The sequence below is a fragment of the Phocoena phocoena genome, chromosome 3, assembly GCF_963924675.1.
Source record: "Phocoena phocoena chromosome 3, mPhoPho1.1, whole genome shotgun sequence".
NCBI classification, from domain to species: domain Eukaryota; kingdom Metazoa; phylum Chordata; class Mammalia; order Artiodactyla; family Phocoenidae; genus Phocoena; species Phocoena phocoena.
Genome location: NC_089221.1, coordinates 172,529,154 through 172,543,372, shown reverse-complemented (window position 1 = coordinate 172,543,372; position 14,219 = coordinate 172,529,154). Strand labels below are relative to the sequence as shown.

Below are 14,219 nucleotides of genomic sequence, written 5' to 3'. Positions count from 1 at the left end.
GAAGCAGGGTCGCCAGAGGAAGGAAGGGAGGATGGACGGAGGGCCCTCGAGGGCTGGGCCCCACAGTAAGTCCAGTTGGGGCAACTGAGGGTGAGGGGCATGCGCACAACCCGGACCCCACCCTTGGGGAGGGGCCTGTGCCTGGCTGAGGCAGCCCCACCCCCTGGGCGGGCTGTGTCCCCCAGGGTCTCTGGGTGCCAGGCGTGCCTAGGCCGCGGAACAGAGAGCCTGGACCCTGGCTCTGGGACCAAGGGGCCAGGTGTCAGGTGAGGTGCGCCAGGCCAGGTGTCGAGCGGAGGCCCCGAGGCCCCGGGGAGCCGGGTCAGCCCAGGAAGGTGGCGGCCGCGGTGCCCGGCAGAGCCACCTGGCCCACGTGGCTGACCTCCTGCTCCAGCTCCTCACGTGCCCGCCACAGCTCCTCACGCTGCTGCTTCAGCTGGGCGCCCGCGCGCCACAGCCGCTGGTTCGTGGCCACGTAGACCCGGCTCTGCTGGTAGAGCTGCTCCCGCTGGGCCTCAGTGTCCTCGGCCCTCCCCGAGGGGGCTGGGGGGTCTGGGGACAGGACACGGCAGCATCACTGCCCGCTAGCCACACAGGGGACTCAGTTTACCCCCCAGAGAAAGCAGTGAACCGAAGGGCACAGGTCACAGTAAAGGCCAGACTCCACTGTCCCTCGGCCCCGCCTGGGGTGGGCTCCAGCTCCTGGAAAGGGCCTTGACCCTGACCATGAGCCGGCCGGCCTCACCTGTGCTCTCAGCAATCAGGGAGGTGAGAGGAGGCCAGGAGGGCATGGACGCACATTTCCCAACGACCATGCTTCCTAAAGGGCGTGGCGGAGGGGTGGGGGGACCAGGGCAGGAAAAGCACAGGTTTCAGGGCCACCTGGAGATACGTCAAGGTCCTCTCCGCTCTGCCTGGTTCCCTTGTCTACAAACAGGCCCAGAAACGCTGGCATTTAACTAAAAATCACTTTATCTGCTTTAGTAACAAGGTGGGAAAGGCCAGACAGTGCACACGGAGGCCAGGTATGGTCCTAGATGTGAACACAGGCCGGCAGGGGAAGCCCCTCGCCCTCGAGTGGCCCCGGCATTGCTCATGGGGTAAATGGGCCCAGGATCCTTAAGTTGGGGCTCAAGTGGCCTCTGAAGACCCAGCCGCGAGCCAGGGATAAATACAGCTCCTGTTCCTCGGGCCGCCCCGTCTAACACGATGTTCCAAGTGATGGAAACGCCCTCCAGCTGAGCCACCAGGGGCTCCTGAGCCCTTGAAATGTGGCTACATGGAACAAAGAATGGAATTTTTTTTTTTTTTACTATTAAGAAAAAAAAAACCGTCCCACAGCCACGTGTAAATCAGTGAAGTTAGAACACTCCCTCACACTATACACAAAAATAAACTCAACATGGCTCAAGGACTTAAATTTAAGATATGACACCATACAACTTCGAGAATAAAGCACAGGCAAAACATTCTCTGACATAAATGGTACCAATATTTCCTTAGGTCAGTCTCCCAAGGCAACAGAAATAAAAGCAAAACTGGGACTTCCCTGGTGGTCCAGTGGTAAAGAATCTGCCTTCCAACGCAGGGAATGAGGGTTTGATCCCTGGTGGGGGAACTAAGATCCCACATGCCGCAAACTACTGAGCTTGCGCGCCTCAACTAGAGCCCGTGTGCCGCAAACTACAGAGCCCACGCACCCTGGAGCCCGTGCGCCACACTAGAGAGAAGCCCACATGCCTCAGTGAAGATCCCATGTGGCACAACAAAGACCGAACGCAGACAAAAATATATAAATAAATGAATGATGGAAATAAAATAATAAACAGATGGGACTTCATCAAACTCACAAGCTTTTGTACAGCAAAGGAAACCATCAAAGCGAAAAGTCAACCTATGGAATGGGAGAAAATATTTGCAAATGATGCGACTGACAAGGGCTTACTCTCCAAAATATACAAACAGCTCATACAACTCAATCAAAAAAAACCAGCCCAATCGAAAAATGGGCAGAAGACCTAAACAGACATGTCTTCAAAGAAGACATACAGATGGCCAACAGGCACGTGAAAAGATGCTCAACATCGCTAATTATTAGAGAACTGCAAATCAAAACCACAATGAGGTATCAACTCACACCAGTCAGAATGGCCATCATTAAAAAGTCTACAAACGGGGCTTCCCTGGTGGCGCAGTCGTTAAGAATCCGCCTGCCAATGCAGGGGACACGGGTTCGAGCCCTGGTCCGGGAAGATCCCACATGCTGCGGAGCAACTAAGCCTGTGTGCCACGAGTACTGAGCCTGCAAGGCACAACTACTGAAGCCCGTGTGCCTAGAGCCTGTGCCATCGCAATGAGAAGCCCACGCACTGCAACGAAGAGTAGCCCCCGCCCGCCACAACTAGAGAAAGCCCGTGCAGAGCAATGAAGACCCAACGCAGCCAAGAAAAAAAAAAGTCTACAAACAATAAATGCTGGAGAGGGTGTGGAGAAGAGGGAATCCTCCTACACTGTTGGTGGGAATGTAAGTTGGTGTAGCCACTGTGGAAAACACTATGGAGGCGCCTCAAAAAACTAAAAATAGAGCTACCATATGACCCAGCAATCCCACTCCTGGGCATATAGCCAGACAAAACTCTAATTCAAAAAGACACATGCACCCCAATGTTCAGAGCAGCACTATTTACAATAGCCAGACATGGAAACAACCTAAATGCCCATCAACAGATAAATGGATAAAGAAGATATGGTGTGTGTGTGTACAAACACACACACACACACACACACACACACACACACACAAATGGAATACTACTCAGCCATAAAAGGATGAAATAATGCCATTTGCAGCAACATGGATGGACCTAGAGATTATCATACTAAGTGAAGTAAGTCAGAAAAAGAAGGACAGAAACCATATATCACTTATATGTGGAATCTAAAATATGACCCAGGGCTTCCTTGGTGGCACAGTGGTTAAGAATCCGCCTGTCAATGCAGGGGACACGGGTTTGGGCCCTGGTCCAGGAAGATCCCACACGCCCTGTGGAGCTGCTGGGCCCGTGCACCACAACTACTGAGCCCGTGCTCTAGAGCTCATGCTCTGCAACAAGAGAAGCCACCTCAGCGAGAAGCCCGTGCACCGCAGCGAGGAGTGGTCCCCACTTGCTGCAACTAGAGAGAGGCCCCGCATGCAGCAACGGAGACCCAGTGCAGCCAAAAATAAAATAAATTAAAAAAAAAAAACACCATTCACTTTAGAGCAGTACACCATATATACTCAATAAATATTTGTTAATCAATAAATATTTAAAAAAATTTTTAAATAAAAAAATAAAATAAGGGGCTTCCCTGGTGGCGCAGTGGTTGAGAGTCCGCCTGCTGATGCAGGGGACACGGGTTCGTGCCCCGGTCTGGGAAGATCCCACATGCTGCGGAGCGGCTGGGCCCGTGAGCCATGGCCGCTGAGCCTGTGCGTCCGGAGCCTGTGCCCCGCAACAGGAGAGGCCACAGCAGTGAGAGGCCCGCGTACCGCAAAATAAATAAAAAATAAATAAAAAGACCCAAATTGGACTTCCCTGGTGGCCCCGTGGTTAAGACTCCACACTTCCACTGCAGGGGGCATGGGTTCGATCCCTGGTCGGGGAACTAAGATCCCACATGCCGAACAGCGCGGCCAAAAGAAAAAGAAAAGAAAAAAAACAACCCAAATGAGCTTATCTACGAAACAGAAACAGACTCACAAATATAGAGAGCAGAACTGTGCTTGCCAAAGGGGAGGGGGGGCGGGGAAGGGACGAATTGGGAGTTTGGGATTAGCAGGTGTAAACTATTATATACAAACTGTAGAAACAACAAGGTCCCACTCTAGAGCACAGGAAACCATATTCAATATCCCGTGATAAACCATAATGGGAAAGAATATGAAGAAGAATGTGTATGTACGTATAACTGAGTCACTTTGCTGTACATCAGGAGTTAACAAAACATTGTAAATCAACTATACTTCAACTTTAAAAAAAGACACACCAAAACCAAACAAACAACAGCAAAAAACAAAGCCCCAAAGCGTTTCTCACTTTCTATCATCCCACAAGCCCTACATATTGAATGTTTCTACCCACTAGAATGGCCCGAGGGCAGGCAGGGTTCCCCCCCCCCCCCACTTAGCCACTCCGCGCAGCAGGAGGGATCTGAGTTCCCCGACCCGGTAGTGAACCCGTGGCGCCTGCAGTGGAAGCGCCGAGTCTTCACCATTCGACCGCCAGGGTCCATCCCTTTTGATCATCTATCCACCTCAGTGCTTAGACCAGAACCTGACCCACAACAGGTTCTCAATGAAGGTGTGTTGAATGAATAAACGAACCTCACAGAGTGGAACACAAAATTCACCCTACAACTGTATGACACTCATGTGCTTCCAACCTTCTGAACAAGGGGCGGGCACACGTTTTCTGCAAAAGGCCAGACCTAAGTATTTTTGGCACTGCAGGGCCAGACAGTCTCCGTCCTGATTACTTAACTCTGCCAGTATGTCTTAAAGGCAGCCAGGCGCTTCCCCCGCCCCTTCCTGCTGGGGTCTCTGGGCCGCCTCTCCCCCGCCCGACCTGGGCTCCCCCTACCTTCCCGGGCCACGGCGGTGAAGACTAGGTCCTCGGCGGGTGCCCCCCGCACGTCTTCCAGGATCTGCTCCACCGTGGGGGGCGCCGGGCGGGTGGGCAGCACCACGCGCTTCTTGGCCTTGGAGCCCATCCCTGCAAGGTGGGAGAAGGGAGCATGGACCAGGCCGTTCCTGCCGCCCAGCAAAACCTACACGCGCTCCGGAACCCCGCTCCCGGGGAAGCCCGTCCTGCCCCGCTCCTCCCAGGGCCGAACAGCACAGGGCCAGGGGGTTCAGCCTCCGTCTCCACCCAGGTCCCAGCTTCCCGCAGAAGCCCCCATTGCGACCGCCGCCTCACCTGGCGAAAAGCCTTCAGACCGCAACGGCGGCCCAGTGGCCACTTCCGCTTCCGGTTGGCGCGCGGACCCACCCTACAGGCCCGTGACGCGCACTTCCGGCCTCCTCCGGCTCCCGCCTGCCGCGAAGCCACGCCCCTCTTAAAGGGGCCGGGCCCGCTAGGGTCCGGGTACCGTCTGAGCAGCGAAGTTGACTGGCCCAGAACTAATAAGGACGCGATATCATCCTCCCCGCGCCGGGCCTGGAAGCCCAAGGGGTGGGCGTAGGGTCCAATCCCGGCTCTTCTCGATGCCTAACAAGGCATCCGAAGCCCGGTTTTCTGCAAAAGGGGGACACGGCCCCCAACGTGGCTGTCGTGGGAACAAAGTTACTGTGCAGCCCACGCCAGGTGGCGGGCGGACAGCGAGTGTTCCGTGAATGCCAGCTGCGCCAGCCCCAGCGAGGTGGCCAGGGGCGTAGCACGCGCGTCTGGTCCGGCCTCCCAGATCCCCGTCAGGCTCACCTCTCCTGTCTCTAAAACCCCCTCCCCACCGGGGTGCGGGCGTAGCGCTGGACGGTGATCTTGGCCCCTCCCCTCCTGGGTAGCAAGGGAAGACAGGCTCAGAGCCCAGGGAGGTTTTTGCGTTTCTAAACAACTTTATAAAAAGTAATTTACAGGGAATTCCCTGGCGGTCCAGTGGTTAGGACTCTGCGCTCTCACTGCCGAGGGCTTGGATTCAATCCCTGGTGGGGGAACTAAGTTCCCACATCCCAGAAGACGCAAGGCGCGGCCAAAAGAAAAAAAAGAAAAAAGCAATTTACATACCATAAAGTCCACCTGTTTAAAGTGTACAAGTCAATGGTTTGGGAATATATAGAGAGACCTGTTCTGGACGTTTCCCATCAGTGGAATCACACACCGTGTGTCCTTTTATGCCTGGCTTCTCTCACTGAGCATCGTGTTCTCCAGGTCCATCCATGTCGTAAGGAGTGTCAGTGCTTCACTCCTTTTCATGGCTGAGTGATGCTCCCATGTGTGGAGGGACCACACTGTATCTATTCATTCACCTGTTAATGGATGTTTAGACTGTTTCCACATTTTGGCTGCTGTGAACATCCTTGCACAGGTTTTTGTGTGAATGTGTCTTTAGTTTTCTTGGGCACGTACCTGGCAGCAGAATCGCTGAGGCCTACAGTAACTCTATGTTTAATTGTCTGTGGAACTATTTCCCAAAGTGGCTGCCCCAAGATGGCATGTTTTGGGCACTTACTATGTGCCAGGCGGGAAAACTACCTCTTTGGATCCTTGAGAGTATTTGGTGAGGCAGGTGCCAGACTTAATGCTGTTGCACGGGTGCAGCCACCGAGGCTCTGAGAGGGAGGCCGGGTGCCTCTGGACACACAGACTGGACCTAACTTCAGAACTAGGGGCTGAGCTTGGTGGGACTCTGGGGGCCGTGGGCAGGACTCGGAGAGCAGCTGGCTGTCTCCCCTCCCTCACTAGCCACCTGCTTCCATTGGGTCCAGCTGCAGCCCTAGACAGAGCCTCATTTCCTTCATGGCTTGAGGCTGGCCAACCTGGGCCTGGTGGCCAAGGAGATTCTCAGGGGCCCAGGGCCACTGGATACCGGGGCTGTCTCTGGGGCTCCTGAAACAAACCAGGACCGCCCCTTGGAGTTCAAGTGCAGCCCATGGTCAAGGCATAACCAGCCTCCACTTCCTTGTGGAAATTGCCTCCCCGCTCTGAAAATCAAGAGGAACATGTCCCCACCCCACTGGTGTGTGTGAGGACAGAGGAGGGACTCTTACTAACTCCATCCATGACTTACCCCACACCCACACCCAAACCCCTGCACCTCAGGATCCTCCTTCTGTTCCAGAGAGGTAGAGAACCCATCTTCCAGATGAGGAGGTCGAGGCCTGAAGGAGTAAGATCAATGTACCCCAGCTCATAATTCCCTCAGCATCCCGACGACCTCAGAAAATAGACAAAGGTGTAATTACTGGAAGCTGGTAGACAGGCTGAGTGGATGGAACGCTGCGTGAACTGTCCTTTGCAAATTGCACTTCTGTTAGCTCTCCACGTTAAAGAGAAACTCACGCATAAAGATGGAAGAGGAGGGCTTTCCTGGTGGCGCAGTGTTTAAGAACCCACCTGTCAATGCAGGGGACATGGGTTTGAGCCCTGGTCCAGGAGGATCCCACATGCCACGGAGCAACTAAGCCCGTGCGCCATAACTACTGAAGCCCATGTGCCTAGAGCCCGTGAGCCACAACTACTGAAGCCCGTGCGCTGCAACGAAGAACAGCTCCCACTTGCCGCAAGTAGAGAAAACCCACACGCAGCAGCGAAGACCCAACACAGCCAAAAATAAATGAAAAAAAAAAAAAAAAAAAAGATGGAAGAGGAGCCAGAGCCACAGGGGGCCAGGCCGCATCGTGGGGCCTCAGAGGCTTTGCAGCACATGGGTGGGTATCACTTGGGACCCTACCCTACCCCACCCCCAAAACCCCAGCTGACCCCTTCTCCAGGGACAGACGCCCCGGGGAAGGCAGATTCCACATGATACGCAGGGGATTCCCACAACCATGCCATGGAGAAGGGGCCGGTGCCCCAAAGGAGCCCACAGACTTGCACCTCCTATTCAACCTTTATTTGCAAACTCTGAGGTCGCACGTGGTACCCGAGACCCTGGATGGTGTCATCTGCTCTCCTTCCCGCTTCCTCCATTCTGGAAAGGGAAGGGATGGTGGTCACTGCCGGGCTCTGCCCCAGCCTACCCTCTCCCTATCCAAACTGTGCAACGAGACTTCTCTCTCTCTCTCTCCCCCTCTTTCACCTGGACCTGCCAAGTCCGGGGTGCAGGGTCCCACGCGGCCACCCCTGGCCCACGGCCTCGGTGGCAGCCAGGGCCTTACCAGGGCAGGTTCCCACAGGGCACCCGTCTGGACAGTGGGGCAGCGGTGCCCACCAGGGACCTGGGTGGAGGCGCACGTTAGCTGTCCTTGTCAACCAGCTCTGGGTTCCAGCTTGCAGCGGGGTCTGGAGTGGTGATGGGAGTGGCCCCCTGCTCCAGGGGGTCCCACCCATGGTGGCGGGCAGCCTACAAGGAGGACGCGGCAGAGGAGGGGGCTCCCGAAGGCCACGGCCAACAGGGCCAGCACCACGGCCTGCGCCGGGCCGTGGCGGCAGGGGCAGGCGGTTGCAGTGGGCTGGGGGGGGCCCTCAGGGGGGTCGGGTCCCGAGCAGGAGCCCCGCTGCGCGTCCAGCATGGACGGCGGGGGGCAAGTGGTACAGTCCAGCGGGGAGCTGCCGCGGCAGGTGTAACAGGACGGGTGGCAGCTGGAGCAGACCCGCAGGGCAGGCGCGGCTGGGCGCCCAGGTTCAGCCGTCACCGCCTGCTGGGTGTGGTTGAAGTACCTCGGTGGGCAGTAGGTGAGGCAGAGGTGGCCCAGGATGTAGGCGGGGCTCTGGCATTCTGCACGAGGGAGGGACACGTCCACCGGGCTGTGAGGCCACGACCTGCTGCCCCGGCCCGCCCGTCCCCTGCCCCAGGCCGCACACGCGCACTGCCCGCCTGCCGCCTCCCAGCAGGTGGGCCATGCGGCACCGGACACTCACCCTGGCACGGCCCCTCTGTGTCCCGCTGCACACACGCGCTGCTGGTCACCTGGGGGCCCGAGGGCCGCGCAGTCATGTCCTCGGCCGTCCCATAGAGCAGCAGCGTGTAGCGGTACAGCATCCCTGGGCAGGGGTCGTGGTGGGCACAGGGAGAAGAGGGAAAGGCTGTCGGCAGCCTCGTCCTGCCATTCTGGGCCTGCACCCTCCCCGGATCCCCAGACTCAGATGGTGCCCAGGGTCGCCCAGTACCCTCTAAGCGCTGGTAACTGGATACCTCCTGCCCCTAATACCTGAACCCCTACTGTGCACTGGTAACCAGACACCTATTACATTCCAGCCCTGTGTGCTCAGTCTCTCAGAGGACACCAGCGGGAGCCCTGTGCCTTGGGCTTGGGGGCAGTAAGGAGGCCGCCAGCTCTAGAGCATGGGGCAGGTGGGGCTCGAGCCCCAGCCTGTGCCCGGCTCTCACCTGTGTTGAAATAGTAGCCCTTGTTCTCCAGGACCAGGGTCCACAAGCCGCGCGGGTCCTCGTCCCAGAAGTGGGTGGACATGAAGATCCAGTTGTTGTAGCCTTGGCCACTGACGTCAAAGGGTCTGGGACAGACAGGCAGGCGGGGGGATAAGGGGGGGCTTCACAACCAGAGTCCTGACAAGCCGCGAGCACAGTAAGTGTCTGTGATGCCAAGGGGTGGGGTCCAGCCCGCCTGACCCCACGGGGCACTTGTCTCTTCCTCGTGGGGTTGCTCAGGAAAGAGAGTTTGTGGCCCGGTCCCCTGCCCCCGCACCTGATGGCCACAAGCGTGGAGCGGGTGCCCATGGGGCTGGTGAGCGAGATCTCCAAGTCCCCACGGCGGCTGTAGGACAGGGACAGCAGCACCTGCACGTGCTCCAGCGAGCGGATGTAGTTGGCGTGGCCGAAGCAGGCCGACACGTTCTTCCTCACGCGCATCACCCGCAGGATGGGGCTGGGGGCTGCAGCACGTGAGGTGAGGGCCCCTCCTGCTGGCCTGCTGGGAGATGGGCGGCCAGCAGGCAGGGTCTGGGCTCAGATCCTGCCCTTTCCTTGTACAGATGGGTGAACTGAGACCGCGGGGCCTGCCTCCACGTGTCCACCCACCAGGGTTGGGGGAGAGGTCTGGGGACGTGGCAGTGGGGACGTGGCTGGGGTTAGATGTGGGCGTGCAGGGGGCAGAGGAGGGCGCTCACGTGGGGGTGTGCACGATGCTGATGGTGCATTTCCTCTGGGGCTGTGTGGGCAGCCACGAGCGAGCCAAGTCCACCAGCAGCCCGGCGTCCAGCAGCCCGTAGCCGTAGTGGTGGCTAACTGTGTGGAGGGGCGTGGTCATCGTCCTGTGGGCGTGGCGTCCCCAACCCCGCCCGTCCTGCCGCACCTTGGCGCCCCACGCCGTTGGTCCTCCAGTCCTCGGCCTGGAGCTGCGCTGGCCTGGACGCCCGGACCACCAGATGCTGCATGTCCCTCCACGTCAAGAACGGGCTGGGGGTGGGTGAGGGAGGGTGAGCCGGGGCCACGCTGGGGAGCTCCGGCAGTAGGCGAGACCCCTCCATCACCTACTTGGCCTCCAGAGCCAGGGCGATCATGCCCGCAGCCAGCGGGGCAGAGGCTGAGGTGCCCGTGTGCTTGTCCGTGCACCGGTGGTGCAGGTCTGTTGTGACCTGGGTGCACAGAGAGGGACTCAGGCGCCTGGTGCACAGGAAAACCCAGCCCTTGTTCAAAACGGCCCAAGTGCTCAAAGGAAGAGGCACCTCAGAGCACGACAGCAGGTCTGGGGCCGTGAACACAGCCGCCCAGCTGCCAGCCCTGCCTGGGACACACGAGGGCATGTGAAGGGGCGCCAACCGTGGGGCCTGGTCCCTGAACCCCAGTCTATGTGTCAGACGTGAACCGGGCAGCCCTGGGAAGAGGCAAGGTAGGGGACAGGAGGGAAGGCAGGGCACCGGGTGGGGCGGGTGCTTACGATTTGGGGGTTGGCAGCAACGCCGCTGCTGTAGGTAGTGGTGAGCGTGGAGGCGCAGGCCTCGCTGTACCAGGGCACGCGGCCCTGCTGGGTGGTGCTGCCCACCGAGAGCGTGTGGATGCTGTTGGTGTAGCCGTCACAGTTGCAGTTGTCATAGTGCAGGCCGCCATTGCCCGACGCCCAGATGAAAAGGGTGCCCAGCCCACCTCGGCCCTGCAGATGGAGAACCAGGCCAGAGACGGGGACGGGGTGTGGGCCTCGCATGCTGGCCCTGGCCCTCCGTGCCCCATACCAGCTCACCTTGGTCACGCCGCGCCTGAAGGCCTCTCGGGTGAGGATGCCCGGGCCGTCCACTGTGCGGCCGTCGTCCTCGGGGCCCCAGCTGGCGCTGTAGATGTGGATGTGCTGCGGCTGCAGGCTCAGCGACTGGGCCTCGATCACGTCAGTGATGGTGCCATCCAGCATGCGCACCCCTGCACAGGCGGCCTTGGTGAACACCCCGCCTGCGCCATGCACTCTCCCCGCCCTGGGGATGGAGGTGTCTGTGGGGGTTTCAGCTCTCCCCGACCTTAGCCTGGGGCCCTGACATGGCCCAGTGGCTAGTGTGGGGCCAAGAGGCGCCCCGCCACCCTCCTGGCCTGAGTACCTCCAATTCGGGCATTGTAGGCGACGCCAGCACCACAGAACCTGTTGTTTGCCGTCGCTGCCACTTCCCCAGCACAGCGGGTCCCATGCCTGGCGCCAGGACAGAGACAGGTGCCCGTCACAGCCCCTTGGCCCCTCGTAGGGTAGTGGGGGCTGCCCCCATGCCCTGTGGGATGCTGGGCTCACCGGTTCTCATCGCTGGATGTGTATCGCGGCTGGGGGTCCGGGTCATAGTCATTGAAGTCGTAGCTGGCTAGGGGGTCCTGGGGGTTGGAGACATGAGGGGCTGTGACCAGCCGTGGGACCTGGGGCAGCCCCCACCCCAGCCCCACAGGCTCACATAGTTGGCCCAGAGGTCTGGGTGGTCCTTCTCGATGCCGTCGTCCAGGACAGAAACCACGATGCCCTGGCCAGAAAGCCCCTGGCTCCAGACCTGCAGGATGTTCAGGTCCGGCTGCACCTCCTTGTTCTGTGCAAGGCGGGGCCGGGGTCAGTGGGACTCTGGCCTGGCCTGGCCCCGCCGCCCAGCCCGGCCAGCTCACCATGTACCACTGCTTGGAGAACCAGGGGTCCGTGGGCACCACCAAGGAGCGTTTCACCCGCCGCTGCACCGTCTGCTGCTGGAACCACTGCACCTGGGGGTGGGGAGACCACACCATGGGAGGGGCTGGACCCACGAGCAGCCCACCCTCCTCCCAGCTTCCTGCCCTCACACCAGGCTGCTTTAGAGGGCCCTGCCCCTCAGCCCTTCCACCAGTTCCTGGTCAAAGCGCCCAAATCTGCTTCCAGGGTCTGGCATCGGCCTCTTCCCTGGATCTGCCAAGGGTCAGCGGTGTGGGGCTGAGGCTTAATGTGTCTGGGCTGTCACCTACTTGTCCTGGGGCCCACGTGGTGTGTGATGGGGCCAGGGACCCCGTGTTTGCTGGGGCTGCTCTTGGGGGTCCCCGTGTGCCTGGGGCTCTGGCTCCAGAGGGGACTGAAGCCCTCAGAGCACCCATCCCCGGTGGCCCACAGACATGTGGTGGCTGCTATTCAGGCTGGTTGCGGCTCCTGGGGTCCCACCTCTGCCCCCGTCCCCATCCCTGTTCTAGAATCCCTCTCTCCAAGACATGCCCATATCCCCTTGCAGTATTCACTTCTTTCAACCGCACCCTCCCTGGTGCAGGACACTCCTGTATGGCCACACCCACCTCCTCCCTGGTCTTCCAGCAGCCCTGCCCTGCTGCCTCTCTACAGCCCATTCTTGGCACACTGCAGCATTACTTTCTGTGGAACCCTCTCTGTGAAACCCGTGCCTGTCCAACACCTCTCCAAAGCCCACAAGGCCCCCTGCCTGTCTGGCCCCCAGCAGCCTTCCTCTGCTGCAGCCACAGTGGCTGCCTCACCCCAGGGCCTTTGCACATGCCCTTCTGCCTGCCCCAGGCCGCCCTTTCTCAGACCTTTGCCCTTTCCCCTTTTTCCTTGTTCTGCTCCCAATACCCCCTCAACCTGGTTCATGTTCCCCCGTCCCTATCTCAGCAATCAGGGCCATCTTCTCCCCGTTTTCTCAGCTCCAGATCCTGATTTCTCTCTGTCCCACACATCCAATCCATCAGCAAGCCCTGGCCTCTGTCCTGCAAACCACGTCTCGAACCAACCACTCCTCTCTGTCCCAGTGCTCCCGGTGGGGTTTCCATCTGTCATGCTTCTTGCCTCCTTACCAATCAGCACCCCTCCCCCAACCCAGCCTCTTTATGGGGTACCTGGGAACTTTGATCTTTCAGGGTGAGATAGAGGAGGGAAGGGGAGGTGACAAGAAATTGTTGACAGTGCACCTGCCCTGGGGTGAGTGCTCTGCACAGATCTTCCCCATTTGACTCCCCACTGTATAGACTAGGGGGCCAAATGGACACCAAGACTCAGAGAGAGCTGGTGACTTGCCGAAGGTCACACAGACATTTATTACAATTACAAGAATAACGAGAGGTGCTGACATCCCTCAGGAGGCAGCCTCAAGGCCAGGCTCACCTTGGGGTCTTTCTTCAGGCGCAGGCGGTGGCCCCAGTGTGGGGTAAGGGACTGCTGGACCACACCCCGGTGCCGCAGATGGAAATACTGCCCATCAGGGAAGATCTGGGAATAAAGGGGAGCAGCTGCATGGCTGGGACCTGGTTCCCCTGATGGAGTCCCTCCCAGGACAGGGGCCAGCCCCCCTTCCTTACGTTTCCCCCAACCAGGTGCCCAGGTGGGAGCTTCAGATGCCCTCTGAGGGTCCCAGGATCTGGAGATGGTCTAGGCAGTAGTGAGCTGGGGGGTCCTTGATATCTGGGGAACCTAGCGAGGTACGCTCTCATCTGCCGGGGTCTGGGGTCGTCCAGCCCTCGCCCCCTCCCGTCAGTCCGGGTCCCACCCACCGGCCCCAGGTTGACGAAGCCGAATTTGCGCGCCAGGCGCTCGATTTCCTGGTAACCCTGGGACACCCGCACGGCCCAGCTACTGACATAGATGGGAGCCCGGGGTGAGGCCCACACCACAGCCATGGGGCCAACGAGTGCCAGGCCCAAGGCCAAGGTCAGGCGCAGCCAGAGCGCACTCCGGGCGGGCCGCATGCCGGCGGGGGCGGGGCCTCAGAAAAGCCCCTCCTCCTGGCCAAACCGCCGAGATGGCCCAAGCGCCCGCCCCGCCCCCGGCGCCATAGCAACCCCTGAAAGCCTTCAACTCCCAGGGGGCCTTGCAGCTCCCCAACTTGATGGGCGCGAAGATCTGACAGCAGGGTGGGGGAGAGACATGCTCACCCTGTTCTTCCGCAGACTCGAACCCTCTGGAGCCTCAGTCTCCCCATTTGTACAATGATTCACCAATTCTTCTGACCCAGAGGTGCGGGTTCACTGTTGCTATAATTGACCCCGCCCCTTATTTTGCCCCGCCTACTTTCCTATACATCCCCTCCCCCTAGAATAAGCCTTGCCTCCTCTCCAGTCCAACCAGAATTGCTCTTTCGAATAAGTCCCACCTCCTCATCTTAGCTCCGCCCCATCCCTGCCTTTCAGATTCCGTCCCT

General features: G+C 59.2%; 2 protein-coding genes across 2 annotated transcripts; both read right to left on the bottom strand.

Annotated features, from left to right (window-relative positions):
* Window positions 1–322: 322 nt before the first annotated feature.
* Window positions 323–4,752, bottom strand: C3H19orf25 (chromosome 3 C19orf25 homolog). The gene is made up of 2 exons (XM_065874551.1): window positions 4,623–4,752; window positions 323–552 (listed from the first exon to the last, which is right to left on the bottom strand). The coding sequence occupies exons 1-2, from the start codon at window positions 4,750–4,752 to the stop codon at window positions 323–325; spliced, it is 360 nt and encodes a 119-aa protein (XP_065730623.1).
* Window positions 4,753–8,554: 3,802 nt separating this feature from the next.
* PCSK4 (proprotein convertase subtilisin/kexin type 4) lies at window positions 8,555–13,767 on the bottom strand. Its single transcript, XM_065875331.1, has 13 exons — window positions 13,573–13,767; window positions 13,187–13,291; window positions 11,722–11,814; window positions 11,520–11,648; window positions 11,366–11,442; window positions 11,181–11,269; window positions 10,835–11,007; window positions 10,535–10,747; window positions 10,132–10,232; window positions 9,950–10,053; window positions 9,765–9,882; window positions 9,344–9,523; window positions 8,555–8,681 (listed from the first exon to the last, which is right to left on the bottom strand). The coding sequence occupies exons 1-13, from the start codon at window positions 13,765–13,767 to the stop codon at window positions 8,555–8,557; spliced, it is 1,704 nt and encodes a 567-aa protein (XP_065731403.1).
* Window positions 13,768–14,219: the final 452 nt, after the last annotated feature.

What these genes read in the sequence shown, in the direction of transcription:
- C3H19orf25 (XM_065874551.1), bottom strand. Translation starts at nt 4,752, where the DNA reads ATGGGCTCCAAGGCCAAGAAGCGCGTGGTGCTGCCCACCCGCCCGGCG. An exon ending in CACCGCCGTGGCCCGGGAAG is followed by an intron (nt 553 to 4,622) that starts GTAGGGGGAGCC and finishes TCCTGTCCCCAG; the next exon opens with ACCCCCCAGCCCCCTCGGGG.
- PCSK4 (XM_065875331.1), bottom strand. Translation starts at nt 13,767, where the DNA reads ATGCGGCCCGCCCGGAGTGCGCTCTGGCTGCGCCTGACCTTGGCCTTG. An exon ending in ACATCCAGCGATGAGAACCG is followed by an intron (nt 11,270 to 11,365) that starts GTGAGCCCAGCA and finishes TCCTGGCGCCAG; the next exon opens with GCATGGGACCCGCTGTGCTG. An exon ending in GCCCTGGCTCTGGAGGCCAA is followed by an intron (nt 10,054 to 10,131) that starts GTAGGTGATGGA and finishes ACCCACCCCCAG; the next exon opens with CCCGTTCTTGACGTGGAGGG.